Source organism: Carcharodon carcharias, chromosome 3 (genome assembly GCF_017639515.1).
Source record: "Carcharodon carcharias isolate sCarCar2 chromosome 3, sCarCar2.pri, whole genome shotgun sequence".
Classification (NCBI taxonomy): domain Eukaryota; kingdom Metazoa; phylum Chordata; class Chondrichthyes; order Lamniformes; family Lamnidae; genus Carcharodon; species Carcharodon carcharias.
In genome coordinates this window covers 8,193,235-8,207,445 of record NC_054469.1, presented here as the reverse complement: position 1 = coordinate 8,207,445, position 14,211 = coordinate 8,193,235, and the positions used below count along the sequence as shown (strand labels likewise).

Here is a 14,211-nt window from a genome sequence, read left to right as displayed (position 1 = left end):
ACAGCACTTCAGATGCAGATCGAGGTACCTTCTAAATGAGTGTTGTTTCAGCCTCAACCACCAATTTAGGCCATGAGTTCCAGACACCCACCACCCTCTGGGTGAAAAAGTTTTTCCCCATGTCCCCTCTAATCCTACCAATCACCTTAAATCTCTGCCCCCTGGTAATTGACCCTTTAGCTCGGGGAAATGGGTCTTTCCTGTCTAACCTATCTAGGTCCCCCATAATTTTGTACACCTCAATTCGGTCACCCCTTAGCCTCCTCTGTTCTAAAGAAAACAACCCCAGCCTATCCAATCTCTCCTCATAGCTGCAATTTTCCAGCCCTGGCAACATTCTTGTAAATCTCCTCCGCACACTCTCTAGGAAAATGATGTCCTTCTTGTAATGTGGTGACCAGAACTGTACACAAAATTCCAGATGCTTCCTACAGTGTTTCATACAGTTCCATCATTACATCCTTGCTTTTGATTTCAATATCTTGCCCAATAAAGGAAACCATTTCATTTTGCTTTCTTTACCACCTTATCCACCTGTCCTGCCGCCTCCAGGGACCTGTGAACATGCACTCCAAGGTCTCGAAAGCAGGCAAACTTGAGTCATATACACCATGTAATTGTAGGGAGGCGGTGGCATACTGGACTAGTATTCCAGAGACCCAAGGTAATGCTCTGGGGACACAGGTTCAAATCCCACCACAGCAGATGGTGAAATTTGAATTCAATAAAAATCCGGAATTAAAAGCCCGATTAAACCATCGCCGATTGTTGTAAAAACCCGTCTGGTTCACTAATGTCCTTTAGGGAAGAGAATCTACCATCCTCACCTGGTCTGGTCTACATGTGACTCAATGTGGTTGACTCTTAAAATGCCCTCTTGAGGGAAATCTGAATTGCCCTTACGATCAAGGCCAATTAGGGATGGGCAATAAATGCTGGGCCTAGACAGCGACACCCACGTCGAATATGAAAAAAACAAATCTCAGACTGGAATTCTACGATGCTCTGAAATCTGTCTGTGGGCCCCAGACCCCAGTTCATCACCAAACCGCGGGTACCAGCGGGTCAACACCCCTCACACAAAAAAAACAAATTCTAGAAAGATGGGCAGAGCACTTTATTCACGTCCTCAATCAGCTTTCACCCATCCAGCGAAGGAGAGGTCAGCAGGTTGCCATCAACTGCTCTCTCGATGACCCTCCCACGTTGTTAGAAACGACAAAGACAATCAAACTCCAGTCTCGCAGCAAAGCTCCAGGAGCTAATGCCATCCCAGCCGAGATCTATAAGGCTGGAAGCCAATGCCTGATCCATCTGTGTGGGAGCAAGGAACCGCCCCACAAAAATACAGAGATGCCTCCAATTGCCGACCTGCACATGCAGAAAGGAGCTCTGCAATTTTGCAGCAGTTGTATAGGAATCTCACTGCTGTCTCTCATCACTGGCAACATCTTCGTCAGAATCCCTCCGAACCACTTAGTGCGACATCTCGACCAGGATGTGCCGCTGGAGAGTCGGTATGGTTCCAGAAAAGCTTGGCGAACCTCTGATATGGTATTTACAGTTGGACAGCTCCAGGTGAAACACCAAGAACTGAATGTGGACCTCTACATCATGTTGTTGATCTGACCAAGGCTTTTGACACAGTCGGCCATGAGGGCCTTTGGAAGGTTATGGTGAAATTTAGGTGCCCTGAAAAGTTCGTCACAATGGTTCAACAGTTCCACTACAGTGTGCTTGCATGTGTCCTGGATGATGGGGAGTCTTCTGACATGTTCCCTGTCACTAATGGAGTTGAACAGTGCTGTGTGCTAGTGCCAGCCCTCTTTTTTTTCCCCTCTGCCATGCTCTGTGATGCATTCCATGATGCTGAGCCTGGTTTTGAAATCAGTTATCACTTGGATGGTAAGCTGCTCGATCATAACCTTGGCCTTTGCCTGGAGTTGCAAGGACATCGTGATATCCTGTTTGCAGATTCCTGACTGCACCATCTGCTGGTTCAGCTGGACATACAATGTAGCCTGGACTTGTTCCCAACTTCTGACGGCTACTTCGGCCTTACGATCAACACAGGAAACCTGCTCCAGTTCTCGCCCAAGATTTCGGTCCAGAACATGTCAGCAGTGGATAAGTTCACTTATCTCAGCACTATCGAGCTGTGTATATTGGTGTTGAGAACATGTGCAAGAATTGCCAAAGCACCTGTAGCCTTTGGCAGACTTCGAGCACCAGTCTGAGAAAGGGGTGTAAGTCTGCCTACCAGTCAGTCTATAGAGCATAGCCCTGGCCCCTCTGCTGTACACATGGAAGACTTGGATTGTGCACCAGTATCATGCCAAGAGACTCAACCACTTTCACTTGAGCTGCCTTCAGGAGCTTCTGCAGATCAGATGGCAGGAAAAAAACACCAGACACCTGATGTGCTCAACTGAGCTGGTATCCATGCCATATTGAGACAGTCACAACTGATGTGGGGCTGGTCATCTCACCAGAATGCCTGACATTTGCTTACCAAAGCAATTACTCCATAGAGAGCCTGAGTCTGGGGTGCACTCTCATAGTGCTCAAAAGAAGCACTACAGGAGCGCTCTGTAGGCTTCACTTAGGAATTTTGATATCGACCCCAAGTCCTGGGAGAAGCTCACCCAAGATCACCATCTTCAGCTGCTTTATCAATGACCTTCCTTCCATCGTAAGGTCAGCTCTGGGGATTTTTCACTGATGATTGCACAATGTTCAGCACCATTAGTGAATCCTCAGATACTGAAGCAGGCCATGTCCAAATGCAGCAAGACCTGGACAGTATCCAGGTTTGGACTGACAGGTGGTGAGTAACATTCACACCTCACAAGTGTCAGGCAATGACCATCTCCAACAAGAGAGAATCCAACCATCTCTACTTGACATTCAATGGCATTACCATCGCTGAATCCCCCACTATCAACATCCTGGGGGCTACCATTGACCAGAAACTGAACTGGACTAGCCATATAAATACTGTGGTTACAAGAGCAGGTCAGAGGCTAGGAATCCTGCAAGGAGTAACTCACCACCTGACTCCCCAAAGCCTGTCTACCAACAACACTCAAGAAGCTTGATACCGTCCAGGACAAAGCAGCCTGCTTGATTGGCACCCCTTTCACAAACTTTCACTCTCACCATCACCGACACACAGTGGCATCAGTGTGTACCATCTACAAGATGCACTGCAGGAACTCACCAAGGCTCCTTAGGCAGCACCTTCCAAACCCATGACCACTACCATCTAGAAGGACAAGGGCAGCAGATAGATGTGAACACCACCACCTGGAAGTTCCCCACCAAGTCACTCACCATCCTGACTTGGAAATATATCACCATTCCTTCACTGTGGTTGGGTCACCATCGTGGAACTCCCTCCCTAACAGCACTGTGGGTATGCCTACACCACATGGACTGCAGCGGTTCATGAAGGCAGCTCACCACCACCTTCTCAAGGGCAATTAAGGATGGGCAATAAATGCTGGCCTAGCCAGCGATGCTCACATCCCGTGAATGAATAAAAGAAAAATGGCACAACCAAATAAAAACCTGTTGCAGTCTCCTTTGAGCAAAACTTCCCAGGCACAGATCGGCCTTAGCAGTCGCCTACATACCCGTCGGAACCCTACCAAACAATGCAGACAACGGACATGGTCTCCTTTGCCTCAGAGGATGAACAAGAAAAGACCAAGATGGTGAAAGGGAGGTTTAATTGATTTTATTTTTTTTGAATTTTGAACATCAGGAGGGTTTTGCTAAGAGTCAATACAGCGAAACTGTTTCCAGTGGCAGGAGGGTCGGTAACCAGCGGACGTGGATTGAAGGCGACTCTGACTGAGCAAGAGAGGAATTGATGGAGATTTATTTTTAAACGCTGGTTGTTATGATCTAAAGCTCATGCCTGAAAGAAATAGTAACTTTCAAAGGGAAATTGGATAAATGTTTGAAGGAGGGGGAAATCATTGCAGGACAATGGGGGGAGGGAACAAAGGAGTGGGGATTGTTGGATAGCTCTTTTAAAGGGCCAGCACAGACACGATGGGCCAAATAGCCTTCCACTGTGCTAAATGATTCTATACTCCCAGTCCACAGGAGTTGGGAGAACACATGTTAGGGTAGATTGTACTGTAGCACGTTTGTGTCAGGTGAATGATAAATCTGGTAAAGTCCTCGGTGAGGTATCTTTTGGGAGGATATTGGTAAATGCGGTAGAGGCTTCATGGTCAGCTGTTCCACGCTTTCTCAAGTCCCATTCTCAGTCCGTATCTGTGCCAGCCCAGTGTGAGGGTCATGGTTACCGCAGGTGGCACCAGTTAGTAAGCGAATGTCTTGCTTTTTATTTTTCAGGGATACTCGAGTTTAAACCCACGGGGATTGCGCGTATTGGGGGATACCCCAGAAACAAGAAGCTTCAGATGTTCTCCCTGGAGGCACTTCGCAGGGACACATTACAGAAGATCCTGACTCCCACACAGAGGCGCAGATTCAAAGAGGTGGGCCTGATAAATGATCCAAGCTCTCTGCCGTCATGGTAAACCCATAAAAGAAGGGGAAACAAATAAAGAAAATCCTGCTTTTATATACAGACTCCCAGAAAGTTCTCAAACACGATGACTTTTATCCAAAACCTCTGCTATCCATTTTTAACTGACATCAAGTCCTTTTTCATCTATCACCCTTCTGCTCACCGACCTACAAGGTCTCTACTTTAATATCCTCGTCCTTGTTTTCCATTCGCTCCAAGGCTTCACCCCTCCCTATTTCTGTAACCTCCTCCAACCCCACAATCCTCCATCCCTTTGTTAGTCTCTGAAATGTTGCTGGTGCATTTTTCATACCAAAAGGCATTACTTTGCATTACTATAGATCATCAGGCGTCATGAAAGCTGATATCTCTTTTGCCCTTTCCGATAAGGGTACTCGCCAATATTCTTGCAGTAAGTCAATTTTTGTGATAAATGTTGACTGTCCCACTTTCTTGATACCCTATTCCACATTTGGAGGATTGTATGAATCTGCATTTGTTACTGCGTTGGCTTTGTGATCCATCCGGTTTCTGGATTTAATCTATATGGGTGTTGCCTTATTGAATCTGAATCCCCTACATCAACATCATGTGCAGCTGAATCTGTTTTCCCTAGTTTATTTCCACAAATTGCTTTGTGTGACTGCAAGTTTTAAGTCTCTCAGACCCTATTCTGAAAGGTAATCCAATATTACATCTGGATTTTTAAGCACTTCCTCATTGTCCAATCAGAGGAAGATCAATTTCAGAACTCTTGATTCCTACCTCCATTTCCTTAGGGGGGTGGTGGTGGCATAGTGGTATTGTCACTGGACTAGTATTCCATACTGGAGGGACCTGGGTTCGAATCTCACCACGGCAGACGGTGAAATCCGGAATTCAACAAAAACCTGATGAAGACTATGAAACCATTGTCAATTGTTGTAAGAACCCATCTGGTTCACTAATGTCCTTTAGGGGAAGGAAATCTACATGTGACTCCAGACCCATTGCAATGTGGTTGACTCTTAAATGCTCTCTGAACAAGGGCAATTAGGGAAGGGCAATAAATGCTGGCCTAGCCAGTGATACCCACATCCTATGAATGAATGAAAAAGAACTACCAGTACCACCTCCTGTCTATTCTCTCTGTCGAAGTTATTCTTGAGTGTAGTTACATGGCACACTCACTGCCTCTTCCTCCTGGGGCATTTACTACATAGTTTATGTCACTCAGTTGCTTTTCAATCTGGTAAGGTCCATTAAATCTTGCTTTCAGTAGTTTGTCTGGCACTCGCAACAATACCAGCACTTTGCCCAGCCACGAAACTGAGCCATTGCCCTCTTGTCTGCATTTGCTTTCATCAGTTGTTGAGATATCTTTTAAATGTTTTCTAGATAATTCAGGTGCCCCTTAGTTCATCTATCTCTGAATTTCGTCACGTTGCCTGGATGAGTGCAGCTCCCACAACACTCAAGAAGCTTAACACTGTCCAGACAAAGCAGCCCCACTTGATTGACATCACATCCACAAACATTCACTCCCTCCACCACCGACGCACAGTAGCAGCAGTGTGTACCTTCTACAAGATGCACTGCAGGAACTCACAAAGGCTCCTCAGAGAGCATCTTCCAAACCCACGACCACTACCATCTAGACGGACTAGGGCAGCAGATAGATGGGAACACCACCACCTGGACGTTCCCCTCCAAGCCGCTCACCATCCTCACTTGGAAATATATCACCGTTCCTTCACTGTCACTGGGTCAGAATCCTGGAACTCCCTCCCTAATAGCACTGTGGGTGTACCGACACCACATGGACTGCAGCGGCTCAAGAAGACAGCTCACCACCGCCTTCTGAAGGGCAACTAGGGATGGGCAATAAATGCTGGCCCAGCCAGCGAAACCCACATCCGTGAATAAATTTAAAAAAAAATCCAGAAGAGTTGTTTCAGAACTTTGACTCACTGATTTCTCCTGAATCGGTCTGAGTGATCCCCTCACTTCATGACCATAAATTAATTTGAAAGGACTGACCCCTGTTATTTCATTAGGGGCGTCCCTAATAGCAAATGTTAAAAACGGAATCCCTCGATCCCAATTGTGTGGATATTCCTGACTATATGCTCTAAATGAAGTCTTTAAAGCTACCTTCCTAAGGCAGCTTGTAATTCAGGGTGATAGGCTGATGACCTAATCTGCTTTATTCCTAGGCTGTTCATTACTTCCTTAAACAGCTGTGATATGAAATTCGATTCCTGATCTGACTGTATCTCTTTTGGTAATCTGTATCTCGTAAAGAATTTGGTTAACTCCTCCTCTACAATCACCTTTGCTGTAATTTTCCTTAAAGGTGTTGCTTCTAGAAATCTGGACACATCCATGATTGTCAGTAAATACTGATTTCCGCTTTTAGTCTTAGGGAGGGGTCCTACACAATCAATCAGGACTCTGTTAAGAGGTTCTTCAAATGCTGGAATTGGAATGAAAGATGCAGGCTGAATTACTGCTCGAGGCTTTCCTGTCGCCTGACATGTGTGACATGCTTGGCATAATTTGACCGCATCTTTATGTAGCCCAGGCCAATGGGAATGTTTTTGTATTTTAGCTTAAATTTCCCTAATTCCTAACTTAAAATGCTGGGTAAGAACTCTATCATATCAGCCTTGTAAACTTCCGCTTTTATCTCCACCTGCACGTTCTCTGCTAATTCTTTCAACTGAGCTTTAGTCAGAGATTTCAAATACTCCATGGGTATAATTTTCATCCCCCAAAAAAGTTGTAGCAATTGCCAAGGCCATGTTGCAGTCTAATCGCTTTAAAACCCCTCAGCACAAAACTTCTGAGTTCAGCATTCTTCTCGTACTTGTATCCCTTGGATTCACAAACTCCAACAGAATTAAGAAATTTTAATAATTCCGCAAAGAGCCCCCAAATTAGTTGTGACCACAGCCGGTGTTAATTGCTGTACGAACCAAATCCCAGAGGGAAACTTGACTTACGTGCCACACCCTTATTTTTTCTGATTTCTGAAATCAAGAAGAAGGCATACTGATCTCAGCAGCAAGAGGTCCTGCAATACTTTCAGGAGTTTCAAAATTAAAAGTAAAAGTTTTATTGACACAAAATAAAAGAAAACTTAGAAACACAAGATTACAGTTACACAATTAAGGTTAGTCTTACAAAACATTCCCCTAAATCACTCTGCTGTAACTTCAATAAAGATGTACCACATGACCTTTACCCTCTTCCACTCTGCGATGGAATTCACTTCAGAATAAAACTGCTTGCTGCAGCACAAGACTTTTCTGGCTTGACTGGATGGGTGATTCAAACTGCATCCTCTTCCAGTTCAGTGCTCCAGCTATCTCCAGCCTTCTCTATTTCAACAGCTATCCACAGTAACTCTAAAAAGACTTTTTCCCTTTCATCTTATTTCTATTCTTCTCGCATCCCTTTGAAACCCAAATCCTTTCAAATGTAAGATCTTGTCTTTGCTTTTGTCAATAATATATCATATCCCCAATACTTGTTTACCTATGAACTGCTGCAAGATGTAAACATGTTTCTTTGTACCTCTGACTCCCCTTTGATACTCAAACAATCTCTCAACTTATCTAAAAATGCACATGTTGGATCTAACCGAACCTATTTACTTGTATCTCAAACCTAACACCTTTGTCCTTTTCATGTTTCCAAACCCCCAGGCGACCTGACTCCTATCAAACTCTCGTCCAGTTTGATTAAATCGCACACACGCAGCACAGCCTTCTTTAAAGAAAAACACAACATTCTCCAAAATATTTTTTAAAAAGTAACATCCATTGTCACAACTGAGGGAGGGTCCGCATTGAGGGAGGGTCCACACTGAGGGAGCGCCGCATTGTCGGAGGGTCGGTACTGAGGAAGCGCTGCACTATCAGAGGGTCAGTACTGAGGGAGTGCCACACTGTCAGAAGGGTCGGCACTGAGAGAGAGCTGCACTGTCAGAGGGTCAGTGCTGAGGGAGAGCTGCACTGTCAGAGGGTCAATGCTGAGGGAGAGCTGCACTGTCAGAGGGTCAGTGCTGAGGGAGTGCTGCACTGTCGGAGGGTCAGTGCTGAGGGAGTGCTGCACTGTCGGAGGGTCAGTACTGAGGGAGTGCTGCACTGTCAGAGGGTCAGTACTGAGGGAACACTGCACTGTCGGGGGTGATCAGCACTGAGGGAGTGCCGCACTGTTGGAGGGTCGGCACTGTGGGAGTGCTGTGCTGTCGGAGGGTCGGCACTGAGGGAGCACTGCACTATCGGAGGGTCGGTACTGAAGGAAGGAGCGCTGCGCTGTTGGAGGGTCGGCACTGAGGGAGCGCCGCGCTGTCGGAGGGTCAGTGCTGAGGCGGTGCTGCGTTATCAGAGGGTCGGCACTGTGGGAGCGCCATGCTGTCGGAGGGTCGGCACTGAGGGAGTGCCGCGTTATCGGAGGGTCAGTACTGAGGGAGTGTCGCACTGTCGGAGGGTCAGCACTGAGGGAGCGCTGCACTGTCGGAGGCTCAGTGCTGCGTTATCAGAGGGTTGGCACTGAGGGAGTGCCGTGCTGTCGGAGGGTCAGTACTGAGGGAATGCTGCACTGTCGAAGGGTCAGTACTGAGGGAGTGCTGCACTGTCGGAGGGTCACTACTGAGGGAGTGCTGCACTGTCGGAGGGTCAGTACTGAGGGAGTGCCGCACTGTCGGAGAGTCAGTACTGAGGAAGAGCCGCACTGTCGGAGGGTTGGCACTGAGGGAGTGTTGCACTGTTGGAGGGTCAGTACTAAGGGAGTGCCGCATTGTCAGAGGGTTGGCACTGAGGGAGTGTCGGAGGGTCGGCATTGAGGGAGCGCCACACTGTTGGAGGGTCAGCACCGAGGGAGCGCCGCACTGTCGGAGGGTCAGCACTGAGGGAGCGCAGCGCTGTCGGGGGTCAGCACTGAGGGAGTGCCACTGTTGGAGTGTCTAGGCCCCTCCACCTTCTTAGGTGAACAGAAATGATTCCTTGGTAAAAGTGTGAACTTTTTGTTCTTTGTACACATTCCAGTAGTGTGACTGCATCTGCGTGTTTCTATGTGTGTCTGTGACCCTGTGTGCATTTCACAACTGTGATCTGTTTCAGCTTAAAGAGAAAATTGAATCTATTAAGGAAGACATCATGTACTGCTGCAAAATCCTGAAACTGCTCCCAGAGGGAATCCTACATGAGAAGGAGTTGGAACCAGAAATGAAGCTGGACATGAAAGAGTTCGGACTGACCTCGGTAATTGTTTATCACTCACTAATTACCAGGTCGTTTGTCACTCTGTCTGTAGGGCAGTGTGCAGGGAGACAGGTATGGAGTATATTAGAATGAGGGGAGGAGGTGTATCTGGGATTAGTGAGAGGAAGAGGGTTATCTGGGATTAGTGAGGGGAGGAGGGGTATCTGGGATTAGTGAGGGGAGGAGGGGTATCTGGGATTAGTGAGGGAAGGAGGGGTATCTGGGATTAGTGAGGGGAGGAGGGGTATCTGAGATTAGAGATGGAGGAGGTATCTGGGATTGGGGAGGGGAGGAGGATATCTTGGATTGGGGAGGGGGGTATCTGAGATTTGGGAGAGGAGGAGGGGGGTATCTGGGATGGGGGTTGTATCTGGGATTAGGGAGGATAGGGGGTTATCTGGGATTAGGGAGGGGGTATCTTGGATTAGGGAGGGGAGGGGGTATCTGGGATTAGGGAGGGATGGGGGGTATCTGGGATTAGGAATGGGGAGGGGGTATCTGGGATTAGGGAGGGGGTATCTAGGATGCAGGAGGGGGTTATCTGGGATTAGGGAGGGAGGTATCTGGGATGAAGGAGGGGGTTATCTGGGATTAGGGAGGGGAGGGGGTATCTGGGACTAAGGAGGGGAAGGGGATATCTGAGATTAGGGAGGGGAGGGGGTTATCTGGGATTAGGGAGGGGGTTATCTGGGATTAGGGAGGGGGTATCCAGGATTACGGAGGGGAGTATCTGGGATTAGGGAGGAGAGGGGGGTATCTGGGATTAGGGAGGGGAGGGGGTTATCTGGGATTAGGGAGGGGAGGGGGTTATCTGGGATTAGGAAGGGGAGGAGGTATCTGGGATTAGGGAGGGGGTATCTGGGATTAGGGAGGTGGGGGTTATCTGGGATTAGGGAGGGGAGGAGGTATCTGGGATTAGGGAGGGGGTATCTGGGACTAGGGAGGGGAGGGGTTTATCTGGGATTAGGGAGGGGTGGGGGGTATCTGGGATTAGGGAGGAGTGGGGGTATCTGGGATTAGGGATGGCGAAGGGGGTATCTGGGATTAGGGATGGGGAGGGGGGTATCTGGGATTAGGGAGGGGGTATCTAGGATGCAGGAGGGGGTTATCTGGGATTAGAGAGGTAAGGGGGGTATCTGGGATTAGGGAGGGGAGGGGGTATCTGGGATTAGGGAGGGAGGGGGGTATCTGGGATTAGAGAGGGGAGGGGGGTATCTGGGATTAGGGAGGGATGGTGGACAGCGTTCTCAGTTTTAAATGTAAATGATGGAAGGTGTATTGCTCCCTCACTGTGTTTGAATATCTCTCTCAGATCCCACTTGACAATATGGAGGAGATGGTCATATTGAAGTGGCTGAAAATTCCCTCTCACCTCTGGCCACAGAATGGAACTGAGAGGGGGATATCTCACAGGAGGCAAGAGGCAGAATCCAACAGATACTTCTCATACTGTCCATCAGACAAATCCCCTTCAACTGGCAAGTTTGTAATTCTAATAACGTGTGTGTGCTGTTTTCTGCTTCATGCAGTTGATAGGCCCAGTTTAACATGGAGATTAATCGATTCTGTTGGACAAGTCACATTGATGTACCATATGTGTGGTGGTTTGTTACAGGTCACTCAGAGTCTGAGTTACTGTGGCATCATACACTTTACTTGCATGTTGTAGTCTGGAGCTATGGATAGTGATGGTAGAGGTTCCAATGCTCTTTCCATCGCATGACTGACCAGGAATCTCTCCCACTCTTACCGCTTGATTTTGGTGTTTGTTGGAAGGATTGACAAGTTGATACTCGACCTGTTTGGCCACGTTATGAACACACTTATCAAGTCTTGTACTTGCTTTAGTTCCCATCAGATTTCAGTAGAGCACAAAGCTTTGTGTAAAATGTTTATTGTAAGTTATTATTGAATCTGCTTCCTCTATCCTTTCAGGCAGCACACTCCAGATCAGAATAACTTGCTGCATTAACTGGTGCATTCTCCATGGCAACGCTTCTACCAATCAGAGTTCACTTGCCAACCAATCAGCACTCTCTTCTCACACAGTATGAAGCTGTTGCTTCCCCTGACATTGGTGGTCTTCTTGTGATTGTCCTTCGAGTGCAAGACCAAAAGCTTCTACAAAATATCTTTTTTCAGCATTACTCAGGGTTCAAGTAATTAGTGGAAAGATTAGAGGGAAGCTGCTAAAAAGTCTTTTCACCCACCGGGTGGCCCAAGCTAAGTTTAAACTTTCTCTGGATTATTAGTCCTGTCACATAACCACTGGGTCCGTGGGTTTTATCTAATTCCTTATTGTATTTCCCTTTTGTCTTTACTCGGACTTGTTCTTTCTTCAGAGTTTAACTGCAGATACAGAGCAGGCGAGGATGATGAGGATGAGGTCGAGTTTGATCTGGACAGCAGTGACCCCTGTGACCCTCCGTGCAATGCTGAGCAGTGGGCGAGAGAAAAGTTTGCCTACACCACGGACACTGACACAAGGTATCTCGACACAAGGTGACTCGAGCTCCTGTTATGCAGCACCGCCGATGTTAAATAGGACAGGTTCAGAACAGGTGGCTCAAAACTGGGGAAACTGTGGCAAGCTGGTAATGTTACTGGGCTAGTGCTCCAGAGCTCTAGGGCAATGTTCTGGGGACACTTCAAATCCCACCACGGCTGCTGGTGGAATTAAAATTCAATTCATAAATCTGGAATTGAAAGCTAGTTTCTCATTAATTCTGACCATGAAACTGCTGTTGATTGTCATAAAAACCCATCTGGTTCACTAATGGCGTTTAGGGAAGGAAATCTGTCATCCTTACCTGGTCTGGCCTACATGTGACTCCAGACCCACAGCAATGTGGTTGACTCTTAACTGCCCTCTGAAATGGGCTAGCCAGCTACTCAGCTCAAGGATAATTAGGGATGGGCAACAAATGCTAGCCTTGCCTGTGAGGCACTGTGGGCCCATCAGCAGCAGCAGCAGAATTGCATTCGGCCACAGTCTGTAACTCGTGGCCTGTCACATCCCCCACTCTACCATCACCATCGAGCAAGGGGATCAAGCCTGGTTCAATGAGGATTGCACATCTAACAAGTGAAAAGGGCAGTCAACAGAGTGCATACCTTCGCCAGGCTATGTCAACTCAACGTTATTGCAATTATGCAGCTCTTCCTTGAGGCCTTTTCTCTGCTTAGCTGATGCTCCAATTAGAAAGCTGGAAAAAAAGAAATCTTTTTATCAAGAGCTTCCATCTCTCTGAGGAGGCTTCAGGCCAATCCACATCCAACAACCTGCTCTGAAAGCTCTGCTCAGACAATCCACAACATTCTAAATGAAACAAGACACAACAAAATAAGTCAGTGTGCCTTATCTCCAATGTTAATAGATCCTTTATAAAAATCCTGTATCCTGATCCGCATCTTTACCAAAAAACCAATGAGTTCTTCCTTGGGCCATACCCCATCTGTGTACTAAGTTTCACTGAAATCTACCCATAAGTTTTTGAGATTGTTTATAAACTATGTCATGGGTGAAAGTGGGCAGAGTTAAAATTGAGGTGCCAACCTGGTGAAGCTACAACACAGGAGTACAGAGAAATCTACGTGGGCCGGAGATTTGGAGAGTTCTGTGAGGAATGGTATGGTTCAGTGAGGAATGAGACCTAGAAATGGTTAAACAGCTCCTTGTTTTCTTTTATTGGCAATAGTGATACAGATGCAGTGAGAATTCGGGAATACTTGGCAGATCAAAGCATCATGGGGAAGGAGGAGGTCTGGAACATCGAAGACGTTTGGGAGCTAAATCTTGATGATCGATGGCGTTTGTACAGGTAACTCCTGCCTGAATAGCAGAACTGCTGCACTTACCAGTGAAACCAACTGATGTGGAAAGAAAAGATATCCATTTCTATAATTCCTTTCACAACCTCAGCGAGTCACAAAGTTCTTTAGAGGCGGTGCAATACTTTTATTCAAACTGTAGTCCCTATTGTAATGCAGGGAAATGCAACAGCCAATTGGAGCATGGCAAGATCCCACAAACAGCAGCATGATAATGAGCGGATCATCATCTGTGCTGTTGGGTGAGGGCTAAGTATTAGACAGGACACTAGGCAGAACCTCTAACTCTTTGTCAAATAGTGGCCACATGAGAGCTTAGGGCCAATTGGGTTGCCAACTCTGGCTCTGCATATTCCTGGAAGTATCACCTTGGCCACCTGCAGAATTCCTAAACCTGGCTGTGAAGAAGACACTGAAATTGGGATACTTTGGGAGAGTGTGTTTATTGCAGAACTCACTTCTGCAGTCTAACACAATCTCCCCAGTGCAGGCTGACTATTCTTCATATACACATCCGAGTATAATTCATGAATCAATACCCAACAGCTGTTCACCTTATTAATTTAAACTACTGGGAATTGAACA

The 14,211-nt window shown here is 47.0% G+C and overlaps 1 protein-coding gene across 1 annotated transcript in view; it reads left to right on the top strand.

Annotated features, from left to right (window-relative positions):
- The window catches only part of LOC121276500 (NFX1-type zinc finger-containing protein 1-like), a 46,399-nt gene that overhangs the window by 16,738 nt on the left and 15,450 nt on the right, over positions 1-14,211 (top strand). The window contains exons 5-9 of the mRNA XM_041184990.1: positions 4,369-4,514; positions 9,655-9,795; positions 11,108-11,273; positions 12,138-12,282; positions 13,494-13,616. Of these exons, the coding sequence (XP_041040924.1) occupies positions 4,369-4,514; positions 9,655-9,795; positions 11,108-11,273; positions 12,138-12,282; positions 13,494-13,616 (721 nt within the window). The remainder of the gene's footprint in view (positions 1-4,368; positions 4,515-9,654; positions 9,796-11,107; positions 11,274-12,137; positions 12,283-13,493; positions 13,617-14,211) is intronic.